The 14,560-nt window shown below is 34.5% G+C and overlaps 1 protein-coding gene across 1 annotated transcript; it reads right to left on the bottom strand.

The window, feature by feature from the left end:
• Positions 1–672: 672 nt before the first annotated feature.
• Positions 673–9,189, bottom strand: LOC18433967 (amino acid transporter AVT6A). Its single transcript, XM_006844043.4, has 6 exons — positions 9,055–9,189; positions 3,867–4,361; positions 3,300–3,452; positions 2,481–2,684; positions 1,907–2,372; positions 673–1,241 (listed from the first exon to the last, which is right to left on the bottom strand). The coding sequence occupies exons 2-6, from the start codon at positions 4,300–4,302 to the stop codon at positions 1,100–1,102; spliced, it is 1,401 nt and encodes a 466-aa protein (XP_006844106.2). The 5' UTR covers positions 4,303–4,361; positions 9,055–9,189; the 3' UTR covers positions 673–1,099.
• Positions 9,190–14,560: the final 5,371 nt, after the last annotated feature.

The following is a 14,560-nucleotide window of genomic DNA, read 5'->3' as shown; positions in this document are numbered from 1 at the left end:
TTTTCTAGAGAGAGAAAATGTACTAATGGGATGGAAGATTGCTGCAAATTCCTAGGTTCAATGAAAGACTACTGTTGTGGAAGAGCTCAACAGCTTGCAAACATCAAATAAAAACTTGCAAGCACAAAGTGATTAATTGGGTAGAGTTGCAAACAGAGTTTGCAAGGCAAATTTTGCAAGCAACAGTTGTTAAAGAGATTTGCAAGGCAAAGCGTACTGGACAAATTTTGCAGCAGAGAGTTGTAATTTTTGTAGCGAAGGTTTATAAAGTTTGCAAGGCAAAGCTTTGCGGGACAACAACAGTTGTTAAAGAGATTTGCAAGGCAAAGCGTACTGGACAAATTTTGCAGCAGAGAGTTGTAATTTTTGTAGCGAAGGTTTATAAAGTTTGCAAGGCAAAGCTTTGCGGGACAAATTTTTGATGGAGACGAGCCAAACTTGGCGCTGTAAATTTCGACAAAGGATAGTGATTAAGATGTCCTCAAAGAAAATAAAATTTATCTGATTACTAATCTTTACAAAAGAAAAGGGCGATATGTGAGCAACAATAGAGAAGAGATGATCGGATCTTTTGTGGCTCTGGTACCATATTAGATTTAGAGAAGATAACGAGCTCAAGAACAGTCTAGAGAGAAACAATCTCGATCAACAAGAAATAAAACTTTAGAAGGGTTTATATACAAATATAAATTTAGCATTGACCATATTATCCCTACACAAATATACAACAATAACAACAATAATAAAAAACAACTGAAAATTATACATCTTATTTTTGTATACACAATATTAGTACCACCATTATTGTAATCAATGGTAGGCATGCCTGCAAATACATTCGGATGATCACTAAAACACATCCAACTTTATGTCGTTTGCCCCAAACTTGGAAACAATTTCTTCTTAAATTTATATATCCTGACTTGGATTTGAACCTTAATAATCAATGTTTTAAATTTCATCTTCTTAAATATGTACTTCTGATTAGGAATGGGAACTTGGGACATTATATTTGGTGCCACTACCCATTTTTACCAAATGTGGGTTTCCCAATCTTCCTTCTCCTAATATGGAGGCATGATGAGATTTGCAACCTCTCTCATGACTTGGGGGATGTGCTACTCTTGTTGAAGACGGAATATGCATTGTTAGAAATTGCCACAATGCTTGAAAATACGGCCAGGACAATCATGGAGATGCCGAGGATCCGATCTTTCCTTGTTGCAATGCCATGTGGATCCCTGCAAAATGTGGGGGAATCACTTTTAAGTGTTTGATCAAAAGTGAAATTCACAATAAAGGTTTGATGTCTACATGCATTCAGGCCCCAAAAAAAAAAAAAAAAAAAAAAAAAAAAAAAAAGAAGAGTAATAAAGTAAGAGAGAAGTATGATTGATACATAGAATAAAAGATGTGGTTTCTATAAGGTTGCAACCTTAAACAATCCCATTAAGGCGCACCTCCAAATTTTATTAATTTTGGTATAAAAAATTCTTAGGATTATCTAAAAATCTATTTTCATATCTAATTATAAAATTTTAAACTAAAAAAATGTTAAAATCAAGTAGATCTATCAATATATGAAAATCTTGAAAGTAGACTGTCTAGATAATGTGTTGCAAGACGTACTATTTCTAGGACTCAAAATATATATATTTTTTTTCATATTTATACATCTCGATGTCGAGATGATCAATTAGAGGGTTTCTCAACATTAAAACAACATTTTTTGATAGATTTTTGAGGTGCATCTGTAATTCTACATTTTAAGGTTGCAACCTTATTTAAACTTTTTCCTAGAATAAATAGTCTTTCTTTTTGCTCTCTCATTCTTCATTTCTTAGTTAATTAATCAACCTTAGCCTCTACTCCCCTTTTCTAAAAGCATTAAGAGGCATCTCCCTACCTTAGAGCAATGGAAGCTGGGAAGATAAATCCATTAGACACTGCAGTGGTAGCCCCCATGAATTGGAACATTATCCATATATTAGGTATGAAATTTGCTGCAAATTGGGCCGCACCTAACATTGCAATTGAGATCCCAATAAACCGCTTATTATCCAAGTCCAAAGGCCTAGAAGAAGGAAAGAGGAGGCCATCCACATTGATTCTCATAGCATGGAAGACCACAGGAAACACAAGCATGAGATGAAGAGCATAGCTCACTCTCACTGTATCATTAAGGAGTGAGCTAAAGGGGATTCCAAGGTTTGAATCGAAATTTGCTAAGATGTCATCCAAAGTGTTATCACCAAAGAGAAGGAAGCCAAAGAAGCTGGTGGCCACATAGACAGAAGAGCATAGAATGAGTGAGGTTCGAACAGTCGGTTGCATGTCTGAGGAGTCCTCGAGCTCGTTGTCGATGGAGTGAACTGCAACATGAACCCGTCAAGAGTATAAGAATGACATTCAAAGTCCATCTCTCTCTCTCTCTCTCTCTCTCTGTATCTGTTCGCATGTGTGTGTTGCAATTCCCATACCTGTGAAGTGACAGTTAAAGGCAGTAACAAGGACGGGGATGACTGTGAAGAGCTTCCAAATTGAGGCATGATCCGTCACATTTGGCAGCAACCTTGGCATCCCTACACTTCCTTCCAACAATTTCACAATGGCGATGCCCGCTGTTATGACCACAAATACTACAGCTAGTGCAACCGACATAGCCGATGTGAACCTCAAAGAATCTGCAAAAGCGAAAGAAGATAAAGGAAAAAGAAGTGATGCATCAGCATAAGAGATCAAAATTTACAAAATTGAGCAAAAATAAAAGAAGCAAAAATGCTGAGGTTCAACCAATTAAGTTAAATTGCAAATCAATTTTATGTGGTTTGAACCAGATTAGGCTGGTCCAATGTCTTGATCACATGACCAACAAGTCTAAAGTGAAATTGCCAACGCCAATTGAATAGGAGATATGGAGCAAATTTAGGCCCATAAAACCTAATCCAGGCCTTTGTTTTATGATCCTATATGAGCCTATTGGACCATTTTGAGGGTACAAACTTGCTAGGGTGAAACACAATTTTGGATCCCAGTGCAGCTTGGTCAGTCAATCCTAAGGCCTTACTGGGCTGAAGTTGATCCATTCTAAGAAAGTTGTTTCCTCTAATATTAGCAACTATAGTTTAACCATCACTTAAATGCAAGCCATGCAAAGTAGCGTCTAAGTTTCAAATACGAACTAACCTGAGTCAAAAATTAAATAAACATTATCAACACAAATCTAAGCCTCAAAATATTTATCAGAAGGATAAGTAAGGTCATCCACTCATATGTATCACAGATTTAGAAAATCTTACCTATGCGCTTGAATGATGCCAATGGAGCAAAGACAAGGATTGTCGTAGCCATGATAACAAAGGAGCGTCCGGTCCACCATTGTTGTCCAAACCACCCTTCTAGAATTCCAGGGTGATGAATCCCACTTGATGTTTTACCCGAAAGAACATCCCCTGTTAACATAAAATTTCCACATTAACCAAAAATTTCCATCTTGTTTATCACATAGAGTAACAAATAAGGTTTCTTAATGAGTTTGGTGGCTCAAGTGTAACATAGGAACCAACTAATCTCCTTAGCAATTCTCTCACTTTCAAGGTCCCTCTCTGTATCTTTTTTTCTTCAATGAGATTACTCAGGAGGTCACCCATCCTACTGCTACTCTTGCCCAAACATGCTTAACTTCAGGGTTCTGACTTCTTACAGCAATCAGGGCATAATCAATTGAAGGAGATCCCCACTAAGCCATAATAAGCCACCTTTATGAAAATAAACTTTTTGATGACAAACTACATGTCTCAAACTTCAAGAAAAATAAATAGAACAATTATCAGGCTATATGTCTCCCTGTCTTAGACAACACTTACCGACGATTATCGTGTACACAATCAACCCCTGAAAGTTGTTCAAGATGATGCAAATTTGTAGCATCATCCTCCCTGTCTTTCCAAAGGCATCTCCCATCACCCCACTATAAGAGAAGGCTTTTGCGGCTCGACTAAACCTCATCAACATCTCAATAGAGACCTCAGTCAAGAGAGCCATCATGAGAATCATAGCAACTCCTGGTCCTAGTCCCAAGACCTTCATAGTTGCTGGCAGGGACATGATTCCAGCTCCAACAACTGAGGTTGACAAGTTAAACACAGCTCCTGCAAATGAGGCTCCACAAATTCCATCGAACTCGGATTGATCGCTGCTGGAAGCCTTAGTAGGAAGTAAAGGGGTCTTTTCATTCACAACGCTATGGTTTTTCTTCCTAGAGTCCTTCTCCATGGTAGGAGACATGCTTCCAATGGTCATATTTGGATCAAACCCAACTTAGTTAAGAGACTGTAGGTGTAGTAGTAGTAAGAACTCACCTGCAAATTCATGTATATATAGATCAATGACATGAAAAGGATGGTAGAACTAGTGTAGGGTCTTTTTCTTTGGGTAGTTAATGCAGGGTCTTCTTTACATTGTTATTTTTATCAAGTGGAGAGAAACTAAAAGCCCCATACCAATTTTCCTGTTTTAATGCCCCATTAAACTTTTATGGTTTGTTTCATATAGAAATGGATTTCAGATCTCTCTCTCTCTCTCTCTCTCTCTCTCTCTCCATTGGGTTAGTTGGGATTCCAAAAACGAAAGTTGACATGGAGACACAGAGCTCCAAATTATTGTTTCTCTCTATCTCTTAACAGGGATCCCCTTTGGAGCAACTTACTTTCCAAGATATTCTAATGCGCCTTTTACTTGAGGGCTCCCATTAAGTATGGTGGGAAATAACAGTGTGCTCCACCCAACTCAAACACCACTTTTGTCACCCTTGAGGTGCAAGTGCATCTCAAAAAGATAAATTTAGCCCAATTTCTCTTTTGGGTCTAAGGTATTAAAAAACATCTGTTATTTTTATATATTTCATGCTCATGTCCTTTTTCCAGCCTTTTAATTTTTTTTCAATGTTCCCCTTTTTTGGAATCTTCAAGTTCCGATTGGGGATTTTTGTTATTTTTTCCCATATACTATATCCCGTATGAACTGGGAGCGGGTTCCCAATATATCAGGATCTAAATTTTTATTTAATGGGTACACATTCCATGTCAAATAGGATTGCGTTCTCATATTCATTAAGATCGTGCTTCCATCGACAACAGGATTGCACCGCCATCTAAGAATGACCACGTTCCTATTTAGTAAGAATCGAACTCTATTAAAGGAAGGATCGCATTCCGTCCATGATTTGTCCACATTCCCATCATAGAACTCCACTTGTATGAAAATTTGGCTTAAAATATAATTTATTTTATTTAAAAATTAATTTTATTTAAAAATTTTATTTTAGGAAGTTCCGAGAACGTAGGGATAAAGTTCCAGGAACGTAGGGATCTCGCTCCTAATATTCTGGGGGTGGGGATCTAATTTATTCAGGAAAGAGATTTACAATTTTAAAGAACGCGTTCCATGCGACAGTGGGATTGAGATACTTTGTGTATGGGATCGAGAATCCTATAAATAGACACCAGCTCTTTAAAAATTTAAAACGAGTTTCAGTCGAGATCCCGGTCATGGAACGCCAGAGCTGGGTTATGAAGCAAGAGTGACCACCCTAGGTGGTAGTTGTGACATCCTTGTACAAAAGATAAAAGGTGTGGTTTGTATAGAGCCTATCTTCAAATAGTGTCGAGAAATGTGGTTTCAATACTGAAAATCTTTGTGATAGCTTTCGATTGTATTTTCATCCTTATTTATAAAATTTACAGTAGATTAAGAGATCTATGAAAACTTGAAAATATTGAAAATTGACAGTCCAAAAATGCATTACAAAATACATTATTTCCAAAGTTGAAATCCATATTTTTTCTCATGTCCACGCATCTTGATGTCGAGATGATCAATTTGAAGATATTTCAGCATCAAAATACCTTCTTCTAATGAAAATTTTGAGGTAGGCTCTAATTTGATTGTTTAGAGCCTTGGCTCTATATAAACTTTTCCCAATGATAAGGGTAAATGGTCTTTTTATGGACAATCCCTTTTAAAATTTACTAAAAATAAATAAATTGTTTTTATCGGTTGATGGCATTAACCATGTTTTCTAAAGGATATAGGATCCAAAACACATCCAAAATAATATTTATTTCTAGTTCAGAATCATGAAATTGGAGTTACACGTAGTGAAGAATTGATGATCTTTCAAGTTTTGAAATGACTATTACAAAGATGCAAAGTATACAATGTTATTATTTATCTTTGGTACAAGGTAGTCACAATTAATCTTTACCATTAGATGTAAAATTAGATGGCTGCATTTATTCCATTGACCATGCTCAAACTTCAACTTAAATTTTCTTGAACTTTGTAATACATCCAAGCAATCAAATTTTACATCAGATAGTTGTAAGTAATTATGGCTTCATTGAACCAAAGGTAAATTATCTCATTGTATACAATCTCTTGAGAAAAATCTTACAACTAAACAACTTTGAATGCTCAAAATTCTATTTTGGATATAATTTTTATAGTCCCCAGATACATACGTAGAAATGCGAGCCCTCTTAAAAATCTATTTTCAAAATAAATTTTGACCGACTTTTAACGAATATACAATCACTAACATGGAGATCGTTACTGTATAATAAAAATAAAAATAAAAATACAAACTCAAATTGATATTTTTAGAAGGAAATTTTTGAGCCATTGATCTAACAAATTTTTTTTCTTGGGAGGCACCATCACTTAGCTTTAGATAGATGGTTTACACCTCGAGGGACAACGATGTAGAAATGCGTCCCTCGACGTATATACTGCTTTTCCTTGAATTTTTTAAGATTCATGGTCATGTTGATGAAGTTAATCGGCAAGTACAACCTTTTGATCCAAAATCTAATTTGAAGATGGGAGTTTGGAGGACTCTATTTATTAATAGGTATACTAGTCTAAACCCTACCCATTTATTAATAGCTCGTCTAAATACCTACCCCAAACTATAGGCCAACTTTGTTTTGGGGAGGCATTTTCCAAATGTCCACATGTATGATCGACTTTTGGGTGGGGATGGAGGGCACATGGATCTTTTTTTTTAACTTAAAAAGGGGGAATTTTTTTTTAGGAAAAAAAAAAAACGAAACTTACTTGGGTTATGGCGAGAAGTATAGGCACTCAAAATTTGAGTTTAATTTGATATATAAAAAAATATGAAATTAAAATGTTCGAAGCGGACTCTAAAACATGGGACATAAGTGTAAAATTTGAAATTTTTTAGATATTTTTAAATTTAATAGAATATATAAGGGATTATCTACAAAAAGACTGTCTATGTTTTATACATAAAAGTTATAATCATTTTCGCTCATTAAATGTCAAATTGGATGTCTTGTGGTGTCCTTTATATATGGTGGTTTACATAAGTTGACAACTTTAGTTGTAGAAATAAGGTTGCCCTAGATCTAACACTATGCTCTCTCAATAAAGTAGAATACATTTACTCCCTCAAGCAAAACCCTAACTCGGGAGATATTAGATTTTAAGTTCATAAACATCTACATCATTTCCTCAAAAATTTGGACATTTCTAGTGCAATCTTGGGATGAATTTTTTTAGGCAAATAGAGAGTGAGAATGGTTTTTTTTTTTTGTTTGAGCTCGCTCCGATTTTAGAGATAAGATCCTCAAATTTTGAGTTAGAAAGGATAAGAGTAAATTTTGTCCTAGGGAGTAAATGGGTAGTATACTCCCGTAAAATGCTAAAATCTTTTGGATCTTTTTATGTAGTGTCAAGTCTACATCGACAAATAAATGATTACCGCATCCGTATACAAACTTTTTTCCTTCATAAATGTCCCGGAAAAGAATTTCCGTGAAAAGGAAAAAGCCATCGAAGAAGACCCAAATTATTTGGTCTTCCCATCGTCAAGGAAAGGTTGAAATTAACCGCACATGGCTAATATTTCGGCTCATTTCCCCGAACTACCCAAATTTGTCCTTTACGACACGCTCCATGAAAGTGAGTAAAAAATTAGGAAGAAAATTCAGAAATTTGAATAAATATTTTGGATTTTCTTATCCTGTATTCCATGATTCGTGAAAAATTTCGCTGCCAACAAGCCGTCATAGTGGTGGCAACGGGTCGGGTCACAGAGATTTGGACTCAACCCAGCGGTCCAAGACTTGGTGGTGACAGCGGGTCGGGTTGGGATAAGGTCGGGTCAAGGAGATTTGGACTCTACCTAGACCCAGTTTGGGTCGACTGCCAGGTCCGCCCAACGCAATTGCCACTCCTACCAAGGGGAATTGTGCCAATGAAAGCAAAAAGAACTTGGGCCGAGTCCAATCGGACTCCGTCATAGTGGTGGCAACGGGTCGGGTCTAAGAGATTTGGACTCAACCCAGCAGTCCAAGACTTAGAGGTGACAGCGGGTCGGGGGTCAAGGAGTTTTGGACTCGACCTAGACCCAGTTTGGGTCGACTGCCAGGTCCGCCCAACCCAATTGCCACTCCTACCAAGGGGAAATGTGCCATTGAAAGCAAAAAGAAATTGGGCCGAGTCCATTCGGACTCTCTCGAAGTAACTCAGCTGAGTCCATTTAGACTCCTCTGAGTAAATCGGCCAATGCCGCAGCGAATTCTAGGGGCAATCATTCATGTGAAAAATGATTTAAAAGTCCTTATTTTTGCTAAAAAACCTTAACTAAATAATTTAGAAATACATTTTTACTACGCGCTCTAATTTTTTGTTCTATATTTTTTTGAATATTTCAAAGTACAATCAAATTGTGTAATAATCCATCTTTAATATATTTTTCTAGACTTTAATGGACTACTAATGATTCCTATAACTCATATTCCTTTTAACTGATCTTTCATTATTTTTAAATGGAATGGATTTGAAATCCGAATCAACTGAAACTTCTTTCTATCAGTTGAAATTTTGGGGAAATCCAAAATCTCAAATAAACGAACAAAAATGAGAAAGAACCAGGACTCAACTTCTTCAAAGATATCGATAAAAGAAGAAAATGCACCTCGGACTTGAAATCTAGAGAATGAGAGAGAGAAAGAGAGAGAGGGGTACCTGGAATTTGGACGGTTTTCCTTTTCAGCCTAGTAACCGATGTTCTCCAGCTAAGTCTTCAAACTTGAAGAGAGAGAAAGAGAGGGGAGTCTGTGAAGAGAGAGAGAGAGGGATTGAGAGAGAGCTTTGGTTTGCAGTTTCTTGCACCGACGGCTCTGTATATATAGACACATTTGAATCTGCACAGATCGGAAAAGTAAAAGGAGACCATGACTTAATCGGTCGTTTGTGTCCGCGATATGTGTCCGCGATATGTGGGTTTCCGTGAAGTTTCGGAGAAAGGGTGTTTCAGTAATTTTAGTTTTTTCTTGTTTTATGCTGCTCCTTCCCTTCTCTCTTATCCTCCTTGTTACTTACCCTCTTTTTGTCACAAGTTCCCATTACTTATCTATGGGTGAAGTTCGCATACGGATGCAGCATATATAGGTGTAGAGGTAAAGGTGCACCTTCAAATTTCATTATGGTATATAATTTTGATGTAAACTATTCTTAAGATTATCTCAAAATCTATTTTTATACCTAATTATAAAATTTTAAATTTTAAAAATGGTTAAAATCAAATAGATCTATAAACATATGAAAATCTTGAAAATGGATGGTGTAGATAATAATTTGTAAAATACATCATTTTTTAGATTTAAAATCTTTTTATTTTTTATGATCGTACATCTCGATGTTGAGATGATCAATCAAAGGGAATTTCACCATTAAAACTACATTTTCTGATGGATCTTTTAGGTCTATCCGTAGTTTTACATTATAAGGTTGCATCCTTATATAAACTTTTTCCTTTATCTGATATAGGATGAAGTTTATATAAGATTGCAACCTTCAAATGTAGAATCATATATGCACTTAAAAAGTCTACCGTAAATGTTGTTTTAATATTGAAAAGGCCCTCTAATCAATCATTTCGACATCGAGATCTATAAACACATTAATCTCGAAAATAGTGCATCTTGCAACACATTATCTAGACCATCCATTTTCAAGATTTTCATATATTTATAGATCTACTTGAGTTTTACCATTTTTGAAGTTTAAAATTTTCTAATTAGGTATGAAAATAGATTTTAAGATAATACTAAAAAAAATTTACAACAATTTTTTACAACAATATTCCATGTTATAATAAAATTTTAAGGTGCACCATAATCGGATTGTTTAAGGTTGCAACCTTATAGAAACCTCCCCCGTGTCTATATGCTTGGTGTTGTTCTACTATGACTCCCTTTCCTTATCTTTACTCTCTTTCTTATGTGCCATTGCATGCGTCAATAGCAGTGTTCGTAAAATCGGCCTAGTATTTTCAAGTCGCATGAGTTCTTTAGGCTCGGGCCTTTGTAGCCCAAGTTATCTGAGTTAAATGTCTAACTTGGGGATATTAAAAAATAATAATAATAATAATAAGGATACAAAAATTCTAAAAAAATAAGGGAATTATTTGGGATATTTTTTTTATGTTTTTTTATCATTTTGGCAAAGATTGAGAAATATCTTGGCCATAAATACTTATTTTTATATTTTATCTTTTTTTAGATATTTCAAAAATACCTACAGTCACAAGTTGATTTTTTAATATCTATTTTTGTTACTACTTTTTTAACAACATTTGGAAGTGTTTCACTTAATCTTACTTTAAACATACATTTTCTATATATTTTTTTGGATTTTTTTATATTGTAATAATTTTGTATGCTTTTTTTTGCTACTACAGTACTCAGCACTAATCGGCCAAGTTACTCGGACTCGGTCCGAGTAATTGGCTCAGGCCAAGACCGATCACTTGATCCAATTTGCACTTTCTAATCTTGATTGATTATTTGCCCCCTGGCTCCTAGTCCATTTGAGGAGACACCTGATATTTAATTAAGGTTGTTAATTCAAGTTCGAAAAAGTTTATATAATGCTACAAAAGAATTTCAAGTTTTAAAAATAATGCATCTCCGTCTATTTTCAAGATTTTGTAGTGATTATAGGTTTGTTCGTTCGGCACTATTTTAAAATTTTAAATTTCATAAATAGGATTTTGAGCATGGATTTTCACGGTACCCTAAGAATTCAGACACCGAAACTAAATCTTCTAACAAAATTTGTAAGTGTGCCTTACTTCATCCTTTCAAGTTTGTCTCCTTCCTTTAAAGAAAGACTGAGGTGACCTCATTCAAGCCCCTGACCTCATAGCAGTACAAGGTTGGCATCTTATACACTGTATATCTTTAACTTATTGTTCTAATTGTGTTAGAATAACAAGAATAATACCGTTCTCTTCTAATTTTTAAGATTTTGTAGTGTTTATAGGTTTATTCGATATGCACGATTTTAAATTTTTAAATTTCATAAATAGAATTGAGCATGGATTTTCAAGGTACCCTAAGAATTCAGACATTGAAACTAAATCTTCTAACAAAATTTGTGAGTGTGCCTTGCTTCATCCTTTCAAGTTTGTCTCCTTCCTTTAAAGAAAGACTGAGGTGACCTCATTCAAGCCACTGACCTCATAGCAGCCACAAGGTTGGCATCTTATGTACTGTATATCTGTAACTTATGGTTCTAATTGTGTTAGAATAATAAGAATAATACCTTTCACTTCTAATTTTCAAGATTTTGTAGTGTTTATAGGTTTGTTGATTTGCACCATTTTAAATTTTTAAATTTCATAAATAGAATTGAGCATGGATTTTCAAGCTACCCTAAGAATTCAGACACCAAAACTAAATCTTCTAACAAAATTTGTAAGTGTGCCTTACTTCATCCTTTCAAGTTTGCCTCCTTCCTTTAAAGAAAGACTGAGGTGACCACATTCAAGCCACTGACCATATAGCAGCTAGAAGGTTGGCATCTTATACACTGTATATCTGTAATTTATTGTTCTAATTGTGTTAGAATAATAATAACAATACCTTTCTCTCCTAATTTTCAAGAATTTGTAGTGTTTATAGGTTTGTTCGATTTGCACCATTTTAAATTTTTAAATTTCATAAATAGAATTGAGCATGGATTTTCAAGCTACCCTAAGAATTCAAACACCAAAACTAATTCTTCTAACAAAATTTGTAAGTGTGCCTTACTTCATCCTTTCAAGTTTGCCTCCTTCCTTTAAAGAAAGACTGAGGTGATCACATTCAAGCCACTGACCTCATAGCAGCCACAAGGTTGGCATCTTATACACTGTATATCTGTAATTTATTGTTCTAATTGTGTTAGAATAATAATAACAATATCTTTCTCTTCTAATTTCTTTCCTAATAATGTAGCATTTTTTTAGTATTTCTTTATTTCTTTGGAAAATAGCATTGGCCTCAATTATTACCAATAGTGGCCTTTGGTCCCGCACTGTGTTACTCTATTGTTTTTTCTTTGGAGGGTGGCTAAGAAATCAAACTTTAATGATTGTGAAGAATAAAAGAAGGCTACCTCTAGGGCATCTATTTAAATTTGTCCCAAATAAAAAATCATGTTGATACTAGATTGGGAATCCTAAATTTTATAAGCTGTTATCTTGATCATCATAATAATGAATTTGGATAGGCATTAGCATCTCAATCTCGATTTCAATTTGAATCGGCAATTTTTAAATTACACAAAAAGCATTTTATGGACTTTTGAAAAGACAATTTAATCCACAAACTTATGGGTTGCACGTCATGATTAGCTTCTAGTTCAAAGTGGTTTCACAATTTTATATAAGGGCCAAGGTGAAAATTATTATGCCCTCTATTGCTTACAATATTGATGTCAAATGTGAGATTCTAATAAAAGCTTGTCTTAATTCAATGTTTAACGATTGTATACTTATAGCAGGCATGTGCAGAGCAATGAAGGAAATAAGAATAGATATTGAAAAGTGAACGATGAGGCCGGTGGTCACAAGTAATATCGACCATAGGATGTAAAATTGAATGAGTGCATTTGTTCTATTGACCAAACTCAAATTTCAAAAGAAGTTTTTTTGAAGTTTGTGACACACCCAAGCTATCAAATTTCACATCCGATGGTTATAAGTACATATTCCCTCCTTGTAACAAAGGTATACAATCCCTAAAAAATATTACTTATTGTAGTGGTTTATATTTTGGAAAAAGTTTATATAAATACGATGTTTTAAACAAATTAGGGTACACCTCAAGAATTTTACTAGAAGAGGTTGTTTTGATGCCCAAATATCCTCAAATTGATCATCTTGGCTTCAAGATGTATAGACATGAGAAAAAAAAAAAAGATTTTAAGTTTTAGAAATAATTGGACCGTCAATTGTCAAGATTTTCAAGTTTTCATAGATCTGCTCGATCAGCATTATTTTTTAAGCTTTAAATTTTATAATTAGATATGAAACTATATTTTAAGGTTATCACAAAGATTTCATGTATTGAAACTATATTTCTCGATACTATTTGAAGGTGCACTTTACTTTGATCGTTTAGATCCTCGGCCTTATACAAACCGAACCATTGTATATTTATAACAGACACGTGCACAGAGCAAGGAAGGAAATAAGAACGTATTGGTTTTTACTTAATGCTAGGATATACTAAACACAAACCTTATAATTAGGTGTGTATGATGTAGTACCAAACCCTTTAGAAATAGGTGCCCTACATAGAGAACGATGATATAATATTATCGTACTTTTTTTTAATTAAACAAATAAAATAGCCAAACCCAAATAATTAGAATAAGGTGTGGATGATGATGAATTAATCAAATATCCTCAACTTGTACTTTTCTTTTTTCATTGGCCCTTGTGCTCTCAATTTTTTTTTTGGGCTTGCTTGAAGAGGAAGTGAGATAGTACAATATTTATAAAAAATTTCGTTACAATTGCCTTGAACATATGTTGTAAAATTGCGCACTTGTACACCTTAGTATAGCCGGGAAACAATTTTTTTTATTTTTTTTTAGAATGCACTAAATCTTTATTTTACCTTAAAGTTAAATTTTAAAAATTCTCGTGATAATACAGGGGGTTGGGGGGAGGGAATTTGTTTATGGGGGAAACTTTTGTATGGCATATGATACAAATTGGGGGCATCCTCGTTGGTTTTAATTGACCAATGGTTGAGAATAACTATGCCTTGGTAAATATGTGTATGGTAATTCTTCACCTTCCATGAAAATTAAGTGCGTACCTATGTATATGGTTTACCTTTTCATATTTTTGAAACATGAATAGTTCATGATTTTATATTATATATAATATATTGACCCCAACAAACGGAGTCTACATTCATTAGAAAGTTCATGATTTTAGTGGGGGAGTCGCATAAGGCGGCATTAAATAATGGAGAGAGAGAGCAAAAGTAGGAGAGATGATAGAAAAAAGCCAAAAGATATTATACTTTGATACGAGTATACTGGGGAGTATACTGTCTATTTACTCCCTCAGGTAAAATCCAATCTAAGAGTAACTTTAGGACCCCAAGTTTTTGGAAGTGCGACCTCTTTAACCTATAGATCAACCTCAATAGAAAATTCTTAGTTACATCCTCTATGCATTTGAGAAGTA

Source organism: Amborella trichopoda, chromosome 10, assembly GCF_054954075.1.
Source record: "Amborella trichopoda isolate Santa Cruz 75 chromosome 10, AtrichopodaSantaCruz75HAP2 v2.0, whole genome shotgun sequence".
NCBI lineage: Eukaryota > Viridiplantae > Streptophyta > Magnoliopsida > Amborellales > Amborellaceae > Amborella > Amborella trichopoda.
The sequence above is the reverse complement of the archived record's forward strand: the minus strand, read 5'-3'. Positions and strand labels throughout refer to the sequence as shown.